This window comes from Aptenodytes patagonicus, chromosome Z (genome assembly GCF_965638725.1).
Source record: "Aptenodytes patagonicus chromosome Z, bAptPat1.pri.cur, whole genome shotgun sequence".
Lineage (NCBI taxonomy): Eukaryota > Metazoa > Chordata > Aves > Sphenisciformes > Spheniscidae > Aptenodytes > Aptenodytes patagonicus.
Genome location: NC_134982.1, coordinates 11,637,395 through 11,649,844, shown reverse-complemented (window position 1 = coordinate 11,649,844; position 12,450 = coordinate 11,637,395). Strand labels below are relative to the sequence as shown.

The 12,450-nt window shown below is 61.1% G+C and overlaps 1 protein-coding gene across 1 annotated transcript; it reads left to right on the top strand.

Annotated features, from left to right (window-relative positions):
• The first annotated feature begins 2,165 nt into the window (after positions 1–2,165).
• Positions 2,166–11,640, top strand: FANCG (FA complementation group G). The gene is made up of 14 exons (XM_076362831.1): positions 2,166–2,252; positions 2,459–2,549; positions 3,284–3,415; positions 4,068–4,261; positions 4,943–5,096; positions 6,280–6,410; positions 6,783–6,929; positions 7,769–7,929; positions 8,171–8,237; positions 8,718–9,055; positions 9,223–9,278; positions 9,862–9,999; positions 10,887–11,019; positions 11,367–11,640. The coding sequence occupies exons 1-14, from the start codon at positions 2,166–2,168 to the stop codon at positions 11,548–11,550; spliced, it is 2,013 nt and encodes a 670-aa protein (XP_076218946.1). The 3' UTR covers positions 11,551–11,640.
• Positions 11,641–12,450: the final 810 nt, after the last annotated feature.

The window sequence follows — 12,450 nt, the reverse complement described above, 5'->3', positions numbered from 1 at the left end:
CCTCTTTCAACGGCCGCCATCGTGCTGCTGAGCCTTCCCGTGCCCATTGTTTGTGGTCGGAGCGCTCAGCCAGCGCTTGGGCATCCTCTCCTCATTCCTCCGTATCGCCCCTCAGCCTTCCTGCTGGGGTTGTAGGCTGACGGCCCCGGGAGGCCGGGGCGGAGCAGAGGGGACAGCACAGCTGCAGCGCCATGAAAACACGCACACTTATCTCCCCGGAGACTAAACAAAACTTGCAGTAACAAAGCTCCAAGTACGTTCTTGTCACTGCAGAGATGCCAAGGAGTGCTAGCTGCTCGCCCAAGGCAGGCTGGCTACTACACCAAAGAACACAGATTCAAGAGGATGAGTTTTCCAAGGGCTGGAGATGCTCTTGCTTTCTTCCGTTGACTTTTTTAGCCTTTGCCAGCCTTCCCCGGCTGCCCTCAAGCTGATTGTTTGGCTGGCCGTTCTCCTGAGCATGCCGGGGATGACAGAGGTAATGTTGGTCCAAGGCTTGGCGACCTTGGAAGCGGGACACGCTGCTGATGCTCGAGCAGACGTGGCTGCGTTTGCTGATTTAGAACCCCAAAGAGTGTCCGGAGGAAGGTGCCCGCTGGTCCAAACCAAGGCTCTTTGGGAAACCTGGCGTGCTGGGGGAGCGGGCTGTGCCCTACGTCCCCCCGCTGAGGTTGTCACTGGAGCCTGCTGGGTCTCTCCTGGAGCAGTTACTCCAAGCGGTTCGTTCCTGGTCCCTGTGTCCCTTGGCTGAGCGCGACAGGGGGACGTGTCGTCCTGGGCGTGCTCAGCGGAGCGGTTTCCATCCTGCGCTCCGCAGAGCTGCCTGCGCTTTGGGCTTTTGCAAGCGTTGTGCGTGTGTGCTCCTTGGCAGGGCTCCTGCCCAGCGCCCTGTCCCTCTGGGCAGGGGAGAGCTCCGCTGGGAAACTTCCCCAGGCTCCGGCCGGCAGCGGGACGGTGCGTCCCGTGGTCCTGGCACGGGGCAGGGGTGGAACTGTCTCGCATTTGTGCCGCCTGGAAAAAGGCGACCAAAAGCTGCCGCCGCTGCGAAAGGTTGTGGCTGTTGGGAGCATCTCCCCGCTCTGATCCGTGGGGCTGGCCCTGCCCGCGCGGCCGTCCCGAGGGCTGGCCCTGCTGCAGGGAGGCCAGGGCTCTGTGTATCTCGGTTCCCACGCCCGTTTCTCCATCCCATCTCTGTTCTTCCCTCAGCACTTCAGGCCACTTATTTACACCAAGGCACGGTCACGTTCTCGCTGTGCGGTGTCTCCCCTTCCCCTCGGGAAGCAGCCGTGCCGCTTGGAGCGAGGTTTTTGGTTTACGTTTTGTTATTAACCTCTCTGTGCCTCAGTACCCCGTTTGGGGGGGAAAAAAAACAAACAAACAAAAAAAAGGGGGATGGACGCAGTTCTGGAAAGCGATTTGGGAGCTCTGCCTGCAGCGTGGTGCTACGCTTTCCTGGGTGTCTCCACATATCTGGCCGCTAACGCTTTCGTTCCCATTCCGCAGCTACACCGGGAAGGTGGAAGTGATGCTTGCGTCTCTGCTAGGAAGTAGAGCCTTTTTTCCTTAAAAAAAAAAACCAACCCAAACCACCCCCAAATCAGGCGTGTTGGCAGCACTCCTTCACCCGACAGCTTCGCCCCCGGACCGCCGCGGCCCTCGGGGCCGGTGCCTCCGCCTGCAGCGCTGGGCTACCGCTGGGCTACCTCGCCGGGGGCTGCGCCGTACCCCGCGCGCGGGAGGCAGCCGGGGAGGGGTCGCTTCGTTATTAAGTGGCTCATTAATTAATGGGGGGGGGGGGGGAGATTTGCCGTCCGGGGGTGGCGCGGGGCTCCGGGCGATTGTGAAACAGATGTCTGCAAATAAAGCCGTGAGATCCAAGGCGGGCGGTGGTCGGCTCCTCCTTCGCGCCCCCGGTGCGGGACCTCCCCGGTGCCTCCCCCGCGGCGGCCGGCGGCTTCGCCCCCCGGCGCCGAGGTTTGGTCCTCGTCGGCCACCGCCTTCTTGGCGGGACGGCGGCTGGCTCCGCCCCTTCTCGCCACGCTTGGCTGTTGCCCCGGCGACCGTGGCTTCCGCCCGGTCCCGCCCGCCAATCGCGGCGGCGGCGCGGCGGGCGCCGGCCAATCAGCGGGGAGGCGGGAGGAGAGCGGCGGGCGGCGGCGGCGGCCATGAAGCGGCGGCGCGGGGGGTCTCCGGAGCCGGGCTGCCTGCGGGCCTGGGCCGCCGAGAGCCGGGCCCTGGCCGGCCGCTGGCAGGTGCGACGGGTCCCCTTCCCCCTCCGCTTCCCTGAGCCCCGGGGCTGCCCTTTCCGCGGCCGCGCTGCCCCCGGTTGCCGCGGGAACGCCGCCGGCTGGGGGCTGGGCCGCAAGCCCGCCCGTCGGCCGCGGGGCGGGAGGGGAAGGGGCGCCGCGGGGCGGGCCGGCCCCGTCGGCGGGCCGGCGGGTGAGCGTCTCCCTTGCAGGCAGCGCGGTGCTCGGGGCCCGGCGGAGCGGCGGCGCGGGAGGTGCGACGGCAGCGAGGCGGCTTCGGGGAGCTGCTCCTGAGGATGCGGGGTGAGTGGCGGCCCGGTGGGCCGGGGTCGGCCTGCCCCGTGCCCTGCCTTCGCCTTCCCGCCCGCTGCCGCCCCGGAGCCGAAGCGCGTGGGGGCGGAAGCGGCGGTTCCCGGTCGCCGGTGTTTACCAGGCTGCGGCTCCGGTATCCCAGCGCTGGAGAGAAACCTCTGAAGGGAAGGGGGGTGAAACGTTCCCCACTGCCCGGAGCTGAACTGGGCCTGCGAAGGGATTAAGGCCCAGCCCCGACCTCTGCCTAATCTTGCTGGGGGATGTGGGCAGGGCTTTGGGGGCTTCTGGAAAAAAACGAGGCAACCTTTGTCCTGGGAAGCTGGGGAAGGGGCTCCCTGCCGCAGCTGTGGTGCAGAGGAAGCCTGATGCGAGGGAGAGGGGCACAGCGTGGGAAACCCGCGCGAAAGGGTGGATGTGTATTGGAAGAGGGTAGGCTGTTGGTGCTCTCTTGGGAAAGCTGAAAGGTCTCAGCCCTGGAGGGCTGCCGCACCGGGATAGCTGGGGAGTGGATGTCTAAAGCAGCGTCGGCACCTGGAGAGGTGACACCTGCTGTCTCTCTAGGTACTGCTGTTCCCAAGCTGTTAAATCTCACCACCACCACGAGAAAAAAATACTTGCCAGGACGCTTCTGTTGTCGCAAAGCCGGGTGACAGCACCTTAGCGTGGGTGGTTGTTGGGTTTTTCCTAGCCAGCTCAATTTCTTGTTGGGTTGGCTGTGATCACAGGGCTGCCGCCTGCCCTCCCCGCCCTGCCTCTGGAGCTTACCGTCCTCTACAACTCCCTGCTTTTTGCTACGGGAGCATCTGACTCTGCCATCCAAGGAGAAGCAGAAGGAATACGCCAGGGGCTCCTCAGGGGTAAGGAGATGGTTCTCTGTACAAGGGCACCCCAGGGCAATGAGGTTGTTCCCTGAGCTTTGGAGACGTGGGGTGACTGGCCGGAGGCGGGGGGGCTGTGAGCAGGGAAGCCTGGCTCTGCCGGGAAGGGCAGGAGGTGGGGCGGCTTGCGGCCAGGGATGATGTGCAGCTGCCTGTCTGCTGGCCTGCCTGCTGCTGCCTGCAGGGGTGGGCCAAAGGTTTTAAGGGAAACGAGAGTTTTCAAGGCGTAAGGTGCCAAGTCTCTAGCAAAGTTTTAGTAACGGCAGAAAATGAGTGTTTTCTTTGATTATGGTGTGCTGGCTTCAAAGAAAACTCACTGACATAGGCTGCAGGTCAGAGGGGGCATCTGCAGTGTTGGCACATGCTTGCCTGGGGGCAAGTGACCTGAGGAGAGCTGGAGTCATAGCTCTGAACCGCGTGTTGTCTCCTGAGTGTGCCACTGTTAACCCCACTGTCTGAGAGTTTGGTTTCCGTGCCGCTGAGGCTGGGCCGCCCCTGTAACCCCATTCCTTCCCTTGCTACAAGGAGCCCGTGCTTGCTTGAGGCTTTCTCTCCCTCTTGGGAGAGTGTCTGCTACAGGGCACCAACCTGTCGTCTCATGGCTGGGTTTTTTTTTGTTCGTCTCTTTCAGTTCTGGAGGCTTGTGGGGCCTGTGGGCAGGGTCTTAGCGCCGAGGAGCTGTGGCAGAAGGTGCTGCAGGAGGTAACTGCGGAGGAGCTGCAGGCACCTTTGCACCGACTGGGGGCCCTGCAGGCAGCGTGGTGGCTGGCAGCCAGCCGCCTGGGAAGCGCTGCTGGCCTCTTCCGGCTCCTGAGCAACGCTGAGGTAACTGGGCACGGGCGGCTGCCGCGCAGCTCCCTGTTACCTGCACCGGAGTATCTGTGCAGATAAAAATACCCACGGGTTTGCTAAAGGGGGCAGAGCTGGCATAAATACTGTGTTTGTCATAAACCCCACTCCGCAAAATGTTGCGGTGGCATTTGGAGACCTGAACCCATCAGCGCTGCCCAGTCAGCGTGAGTAATCCTCTCCCTGGCATCCCAGCGTAGCCTAATAGCCCCAAGTGTGTTAACGAGTCCTAGAATATCTCGGGGCTCTGGACCTCGAGGTGCAAGACAGGAGAGCTGGGCAGGCTGGAAGGGGCTGCAGGTGGACTTGCAGCCTCTGTAGGGAGCAAGCTGCGAGCAACAGGATGCAGAGGAACCTCCCCTGCCGATTGTGAGGCTGCTGAGGGGTCCCACCTTTTCGAATGCCCTCCAACAGCACTTGGATCTACCTTGCCAGGAGCCCCTCAAGGCACACCTCGCTGTGAGGTGGGGACGTGCTGCCCCGGGCAGGAATCACTGCAGCGAGTGGGTTGCAGTTGAAGTGAGGGGGTGGTAGGACATCGCTCCCCAGCACACAGAGCACTCTCGAAGGGTTTGGTGGGACCTCCGTTTCCTCATGCCCTGGGATCGTTGTTTCCTGCTTCCCTTCAGCGCTCCCTGCTCTTTCTCCTCTGTACAGGACCCGGGGAGAGCTCACTGCAGCGAGGGGGAAAATGAACTCCTCTGCCTGCTCAAGGCATGGCGAGTACCTGCTGAGGCGGCCTCCCTGCCCCTTGTACAGAGCGCTGAGGACTTGAAAGAGATCCTCTGCACCGCGGCAGCCTTCCTGCAAGGTTTGTGTGGAGGAGGTACTCATGCCAGCACAGCCTCCCACTGCTCTCCCGTCCCAGGGCCCCCTCTCCCTGCCCTTATCCCGGTTTCTCTCCCCAAGCAAACCGGCCCTTGGAGTTTTCTGGGCTGTTCTTTGAAAGAGGGCCTGGGCTGAGCCTCTGGGTCTCAACTTTGCCGTTCAGTATCCAAAGAGCTTCTCTGATTTTTTCCCCAGCTAAGCCTTTCTCTGCACTGTCACAGGGTTCCTCTGCCTGTCTGTGGCTTTAGGCAGGTGTCTGGGCCCTGCAGCGATCTTGTATAAAGTGGAAGGCTGGCGGGGGCCTTACGAGGATTTTCCTTTCTTCTGTCTGTCTTCTGGCACTTGCCTTGTTGCAAGCACATTGTTCCTGTCGGATTACGGTGCTGTGGGAGCCAGGCAAAGCTGTTGTACATCTTTGTAGCCTGGTGTCACAGCAGGTGATTGATCTCATCTGGCTGCTGCGTTCTGTCCCGCTCGTGGTTTTCCCTCGCTCACTGTCTTGACGACCCCAGCAGCTCCAGGGGCAGCCAGCGCTGCCCTGCTGTGCTCAGGCTGACGCGGGGCCTTCCTGCGAGGAGGGAGGGCAGGAGCTCCTGCTCACAGACCTCTCAAAAGCCTTTAGGGTGGCGATAGCACTTCCCGTGGGGAGGTGGCAGATGTGAATGTGATGTAGGCATGTGACAGCAGCCTCGGAGGGAAGCTTGAGATGAGGATTGAAAGGAAAGCAAACACTATTCATGATAAATGTTCATGAATTAATATTCCAAAGCATCCTGCTGGGAAATGGCCCAGATGTGCTGGAAGAAGTCTTCCTGAGAATCTGTGTGTGCTTCCCCACCCGCACTGCCGTTGCTGTGGACGAACGTGCAGGTGGACCTGCCCAGCACCTACCCCTGCCCTTGTTCTGGGCCAAGGCAGGCATCTTGGTATCTGGGCTTGGAAGCTGCTATTATTTCTGCTAGATGTTTCCATCGAGTGGCTTGTTCTCTTGCAACGACATCAAGCCAACGATGGCAGCTTGGCACCATCCTGCTGCGCATTGCTGGGTGCGGAGGGGATCGGGCAGGTCCCTTTGGCGCTGGGAAGAAAAGGGCACGTATGCTTGTTTGGGGACCAGGTGGGGTGGGAAGGGGAGCCGTGGAGCTGAGACGTTGGGTCTGTCCTAGGGCTGCAGGAGCTGGAGGCTGGGAACTTCCCCACCGCCCTCTCCCTCCTTCAGGAGGCTGCGGGAGGATTCTGCTCCAGGAAGGTCCTGGCCCAGATCTACACCTGCCTCGGCTGCTGCACTCAGCGAATGGTAATGGCTGGCCCTCTTCCCTAGGCGAAACGCAGCCTAGAGCGGGGTGGGGAGGCTCAGGCCGATGTCCACACTGCCTCTGCGTGGTCCTAGGCTGCTGCGGGAAGGTGAGGTCTTGAGCAGAAGTTGCCCTTGTGGCCCCGGCCTCCTTGGAAGAGCTGCAAAATCCAGGCAAGGATTTTGTCTGAGCGCAAAGGGTTGCTGCAGAGAGAGAAGGTCAAAAACCAGCCTGAGGAGGGCTGCCTTTGGCTAAAATGCTGCCCTTGCTTAGTGGGGATCGCTGGGGAAGCAGAGCAGGGATCTGGATCCCACCGAACAGTAAAGATGTCAGCAAGATGTCCTTGCAACATGCACCTCTTCCCATCTAACCAGGGCAAGCCTCAGACAGCCCTTCAGCACCTGAAGCGGGCCCTCCAGGTAGATTTCCAGTGCCTTCCTGCCCTGTCCCACGCGGCAGCAGTGTACCACGAGCTGGGGGAGACCGAGGCGGAGCTGCAGACCCTGGCTCTGCTCTACGAGGTTTGTCTGCTTCCTGTAGTTCTGGGTTGATTTTTGCCCAGCAGAGCCTGCACAGAACTTCAAGCAGGCTCCTGCCTTCTGGGGGGCTGTTTGACCCTGGAGGGGTCCCCAAAGTAGACTGCAGCGATACAGCCGTGGTCCTGCCTTCAGCAGTGGGCAGGAAGGAGCCCAGCGAGGTCCAAAATTCCTGCTCAGCACCTGGCAGTTGGATGTGGCAAGACCTTTGGGTCCCAGTTCATGTTCCTGGAGGCTTGGGAGAAGAGGTTACGCTCTCATGTCAGAGAGTATCAGTCTCTTAATAAAGTAAAGAGTATCAGTCTCTTAATCTAATAGTAAAGAGGCCTTTAAAAGGCAGATTGTGGCTGCGAGGGGGTGTGCATTAGCCACAGCAACCTCGGTTTGCCTGGGAGGAGCAGGTCACAGCAGTAGACACCAAGTTAGCACTTCAGCTGTTTGAAACCTGTAAGATACAGACACGGCTGTGGAGAGGCATCTCTCATTACGAATGGCCTAAGATCTGGTCTAACTAGGTCTGCGGCTGCAATGGGAGATGGTGTTCCAGGCAGCTCAGAGCTCCTTGAACTGAAAACCTGAGGGTGATCTGGGTGATCTTGCACATCTTCTGATGCTGCCTGGAGAGCAGAAGTCTGCCTGTCCCTGGTTGCTCTTCCTGGAGGCAGTGGTGCTGTACCGAGTGAGAACAGCGTAGCCGTGCTTAGGAAGCGCAGTGCTTCTGCTCGTCTGGGCGCACCTCCAGATGCCAGAAGTGGCAAGTGATTGCAGCTGCTCGGGACTTGACCAGCATTGTGTTGACCATATTTTCTGTTCCTGTTTCACAGGCTCTGGAAAAAAAGACTCCAGCAGCTGCTTCCTCCGGTCCATATTTCCTAATCAGAACAGAGCTCCTTGTCCACACACCGATACTCGCTTCTCTCCTTCGCCATCGCCACCCCTCTGAAGTGAAGTACCTGCTGGCACAGCGGTGTCTCCAGGACGGGAGGTAACAGCACCTCTGGTCTGCTTGCAACGTGCTTGTTTGGGCTCTGCGGTTTTCTCTGTGCTCCTGGAAATCATCTAGTTCAGTGCTGCTGTGGTAGGTCTGCTCAAAGCATGGGTATCGTGACCAGAGCGAGTGCGGTGCAGGGAGGGCCCGTGGGCTGGCAATCCAGATTCCACCTGGCTGCTGGCACTTCTTGGGGTCCCCCTGCTTCCTTCCACCGCATGTCCTGTCCCCACTGCAGGGTGGCTGATGCAGTGGAACATTACCTGGATTTTCTGGCTCTGCTTCAGGAGGGGCTGCAGCAGCAGGTAGGTGTCCTGGTGAAGAGTTCCCTTGGTGACTTGGTAGATGAGGTTTGGATCCCCATCCCAAGGCCTGGGCCCAGACGTCGCCCGTGGACTCCAGGTTTCGGTGTCTAGTTTGAGATGTGACGGAAACAAGGTGGGGGCTGGCACCTCTGACCTGTGGCATGTCTGCCTTTGGATTCACACCAGAGACCACTTGCCACTGCTATTTGGAGAAACAGCTTCCCCTTCCCTGTGGGGAGCAGCTGTCGGCCTGGTTTTGGATGTCCTTTACTTCAAGAGTAGGGATTTGCCACCTCGACTCTGCTGAGCTGCTAGTGCTTCACAGCTTCTGCCTCCTCCGACAGGCTCCAGTGTCTGTGGGAGTGGGTCTGAGCTTTGCCGGGCAGCAGCTCCGGGCTCCCAGCGAGCACGGGGTCGTTCTGCTTGGCTGGGTGCTCTGCAGTTCTGAGTCTGAGCACTGCCACCGCTCTTGCTCCCCAGATGCCCCTAGACGGTGGCTCAGCTCTGCCCAGGATCCCCGAGGTGTTCTTGGAGGCAGCGTCCGCCTTGGAGCAGGCCGGGAGGCACCAGGATGCCATAACCGTGTGCGAGGAGGTCATCAGCCGGACGACTGACCTGATCCCACGGATGTTACGAGTGGAGGAGAGGCTGGAGCAGCCGGAATGCCTGTCGCCCGGGGCAGGGCTGGCGGGCGGACTCCTGTCCCAGAAGAAGGAGAGTCTGTGCTGCCTCACCTGGAGAGCAGCCGGATACCTGCACCAGGGCTGGGCCTGGGCCAAGCTGGGCGAGAGCAAGGAGGCCGTAACGCAATTCAGCAGGTGACGGAGCCTCCCCGGGAGAAGGGGCCTCCCCAGCAGGCAGCAATGGCTGGTGGGGGCCAGAGCGGGGCGCAGAGCAGCAGGGGGGGGGCTGGCCTGACAACTTGCAGCTGATTTCCCAACCCCCGGGGGTGGTACCGAAACTCCTCTGTCCCTCCCACCCACAGGTGCCTCGGTGATCTCTTGCGGGTCCAGCTTTATGGGTCTGGTGTTGAACCGACAGGTAGGACGCTGCACAGCGGGGACCTGTGTGGGGCCTGGCTGGGTTGGGATCTGCGTGCTTGGCAGCGGTGGGTACAGGAGTGAGGTGCCGGACCCAGCATCACCTCTGGCTGGAGGCGCTTGTCCCAGCGTGCTGAGCTCTGTGCCACACTGGGGCCTCTGAAAGGACTGGCTGGTTTGGTTGGAGCAGGGTTTGGCCTTGGCTCTGCCTCCTTCCCCGCTGTCCAGGTGACAGTTAAATGGGTTGTGAACTGGAAAGCTTCTCAATTCCAGATCTTGGGGAAGAGATCTGTACCAGTTGTGCAGATGGGCAGCCACAGGCCAGGCTGCTGCCGAGGTCGCTGTCCACCACAGCCATGTAACGTACCAAGCTCTTGGCGCTCTCGCCCTCTGCCACCTCCTGGCCTCTCCCAGCCCGGTGGAGAGGCTGAGCTCTGCCACTGGGGGGTTTGGGGAGCTGGAAGGTGAGCAACCCAAGGAAATGTTCAGCCTATCCTGACTGCTAACCTGGCTCAGCCTGCTGGGACGAGGGAGGGAGTGTCTGGAGGATGCTGTCTCCAGGTCCGTGTGTCTTTCCGTGCCAGAAAGTCTCCTGCCAGAAGTGGAGGTGCTCCAGAAGATCAGGTTGCTCTCTCTCATTGGGAGAGGTGCACAGTTCCTGGAGCTGGGGAGGCACAAGGAAGCCTTGTTGGATTTCCAGCATGGTTTGCAGATCTTACCAGGTAAGAGGCTCATTTTGGTGAGGAACAGAGGGGATTTCCACAAATCTGTCCTGGGCTGCTTTGCGGTCTTCAGCAGCAAGGTCTTATGCTTTAGACCACGCTTATTTGGATATCAAGGACTACAGTAGGGCTACTAGCAACGGTACATACTTGAGAGACTTCTCTGGGGCCTGGTCAGCTCACTGCCCTGGAGAAGCAGACCAAAACTATTGTCGGAGGAGTGTATCAGAACCCTGCCCCACAGCCTGTGTCCTGAGACAGCTTGGAAATGTCTCTTCTGTACAAAACCCCAGCCTGGTACAGCCAGCTTTCTCCCAGAGAGGGTCTGCTTTCCCAGAACAGCAGCTGGACTCTCGCTTCGTCCTAGGAAGCAGCATGTCCATGCCTGGCAGTCCAGAGGCCGAGTCCAGAGGCCTGTCAGGGGAGAGGGGAGCGGAGCGGGGAGCCGTATGTGTCCCGAGCACAGCCGAGGCACGGCTAGTGCTGCTCCCAGGGGTGACCCTGTTCAGTGCTCCAGCTGCGCTGACACGCTGCAGGAGTGTGAGCTTCGCCGGGATCTGCCAAACCTGCTGGTCCCAGTCCTGACCGAGGCTCCCTTCTTTCGGGGGTGCAGAACTGCCTGCAAGGAAAACCCCAACCCGTGTCCAAACAGAGGTGTGGCTGGCTGTGCCGCAGGGCTGATGCCATCTGCCTTGGCTGCCAGCCCCAGGGTTAATTACAGCCTGTGACACAGCCGGGATGGTCTCCTCCCCATTACGCCACATCTCCTCACGCTCGCCTCCCTCATCTGGCTTCTAAGCTTCTTTTGCAATGCCCTGCAACCCACGGCAGCGCTGGGGACCTGCTCCTCCCCTGCTAAGGGCTGAATCCCCCTCGGTGTCTTGCAGGTGACCCGGCTGCTGCCTCCTACCTGGTGCAGGCCTTGTGGAAACTGAACCGAAAGCAGGAGGCGGCTGCTCACTGGCAGAAGTTCTCCCAGAGCCCCGCTGGGGAGGATGGGCAGCAGGAGGGGCAGGGAAGGTGTGTAGAGGGATGGGGGGAATCTCAGCTGGCCACACGAGAGCTCCAGCCGCGCAGCCCGCGTTTGGAGCTGTGTGGACAGTTTAGCTCAGCTCCTGCTAGCCTGCACCCGCAGCTCAGACGCCTCTGAGGCGCTGCCCCCCGCATCTCCGCTGAGAGACCACAGGCTGTGGCTCTGCAGGGACTCCCCGGGGCACAAAAGAGCTGACGCGGAGCCAAACTGGGAGGGCAGAGGCTGGGGGCAGAGCCGGGGGCTCGGTGCAGCGCACGGGGAGCGAACTTCCTAGTCGGACCACGGCCAGGGAATGCTGCAGTGCCTGCTGCTGCAAGGCTCCCTTCTCTTTCAGGCCCTTCCCTTTGTACCTGGTTTCGTGCCTGAAGCAGGCGATGTTCCCGCACAGTGCATCTCTTGCCAGAAGCATACGGGATTACCTTGGGACCACAAGCCGGGACCCCTCGAGCGAACCCGGGCAGTCTCCCCATCCCCACCTGCTGACGTCTCCCCGCACCGGGCTGTCACGAGGCCTTTAAAGACTCCTCCAGATTACTCTTGGATGGAGCTGGATTCCCAAAGGACTGAAACAGAACAGATCTCCTTTTCTAATAAAAGCCTCGGCTCTATTTAGTTGAAGTTCTGCTGTGCCCTTTTTCCAGAGCAAACCTTTGCAGTCGTGGCCTCGACGCTGCCTGGAGCTGCTGTGAGCCCGCGGGCTATGCCCCGGGCGTGGGGGAGATCGAGGGCAGAGACACCCTCGTCCCTTTGAAGCTGGCGTCGTCTGTGCTGCTGCACGCGGCGGGGCCGGCTCTGCGCTCCCCGCGCCAGGGAGCTGGTGGCAGAGCCAGGCGGTCTCATAAAGCAGAGGGTTGTCAGGTCGCCTGTCCTACCTGTGCTTTGTATTCTGGCTTTTCTCTCCGTCAGCGTAGTTTGGAGCCCGGAGAAGTGGTTTTGGCCGAAGCACGCAGCTCCCAGGTCTGAATTCCACCGCCCTGCGCTGGCCAGGGATGGCGGCGGGGTCAAGTCCCGTGCGCGTCCCCTGCGTCCCTGGGGGTCCGTGCCAGCCGCGCTGCGTGGCTCTGTGACAGCGAGCAGGGGTGAAAGGGCGCCTGCTCCTGCCCGGTGTCTGGTGCAGCTAATTTTGGGTGAGGAAGGTCCCGCCACCGCGTAAGCCGAGCCTCCCGCGAGGGGGGAGAAAGGGTGGGGAGCTGCCAGGCGAAGGGCGAGTCGGGAGAGGGGGGAACGGGAGGTGACAAAGCGCGGGAGAAGCGTGAGGCAGGAGCTGCTGCCGCCTCCTCTGAAGGCCGGGGCGGGCCCTGCCCGGCCGTTCCTTCGGGAAGGGTGTCTCGGCACCATCCCCTCCCCCCCCCGCCATCCCCGGGAGGGAGCAGGGCCAGGGCTGCGGGCGCAACGCCTGGCCCCAAGGACGGGCCACC

Bases quoted from the DNA above. Each gene is read 5' to 3' on its own strand.
- FANCG (XM_076362831.1), top strand. From the start codon at position 2,166: ATGAAGCGGCGGCGCGGGGGGTCTCCGGAGCCGGGCTGCCTGCGGGCC. The intron at 3,416-4,067 runs GTAAGGAGATGG...CGTCTCTTTCAG, and splicing joins ACGCCAGGGGCTCCTCAGGG to TTCTGGAGGCTTGTGGGGCC. The intron at 6,930-7,768 runs GTTTGTCTGCTT...CCTGTTTCACAG, and splicing joins CCCTGGCTCTGCTCTACGAG to GCTCTGGAAAAAAAGACTCC.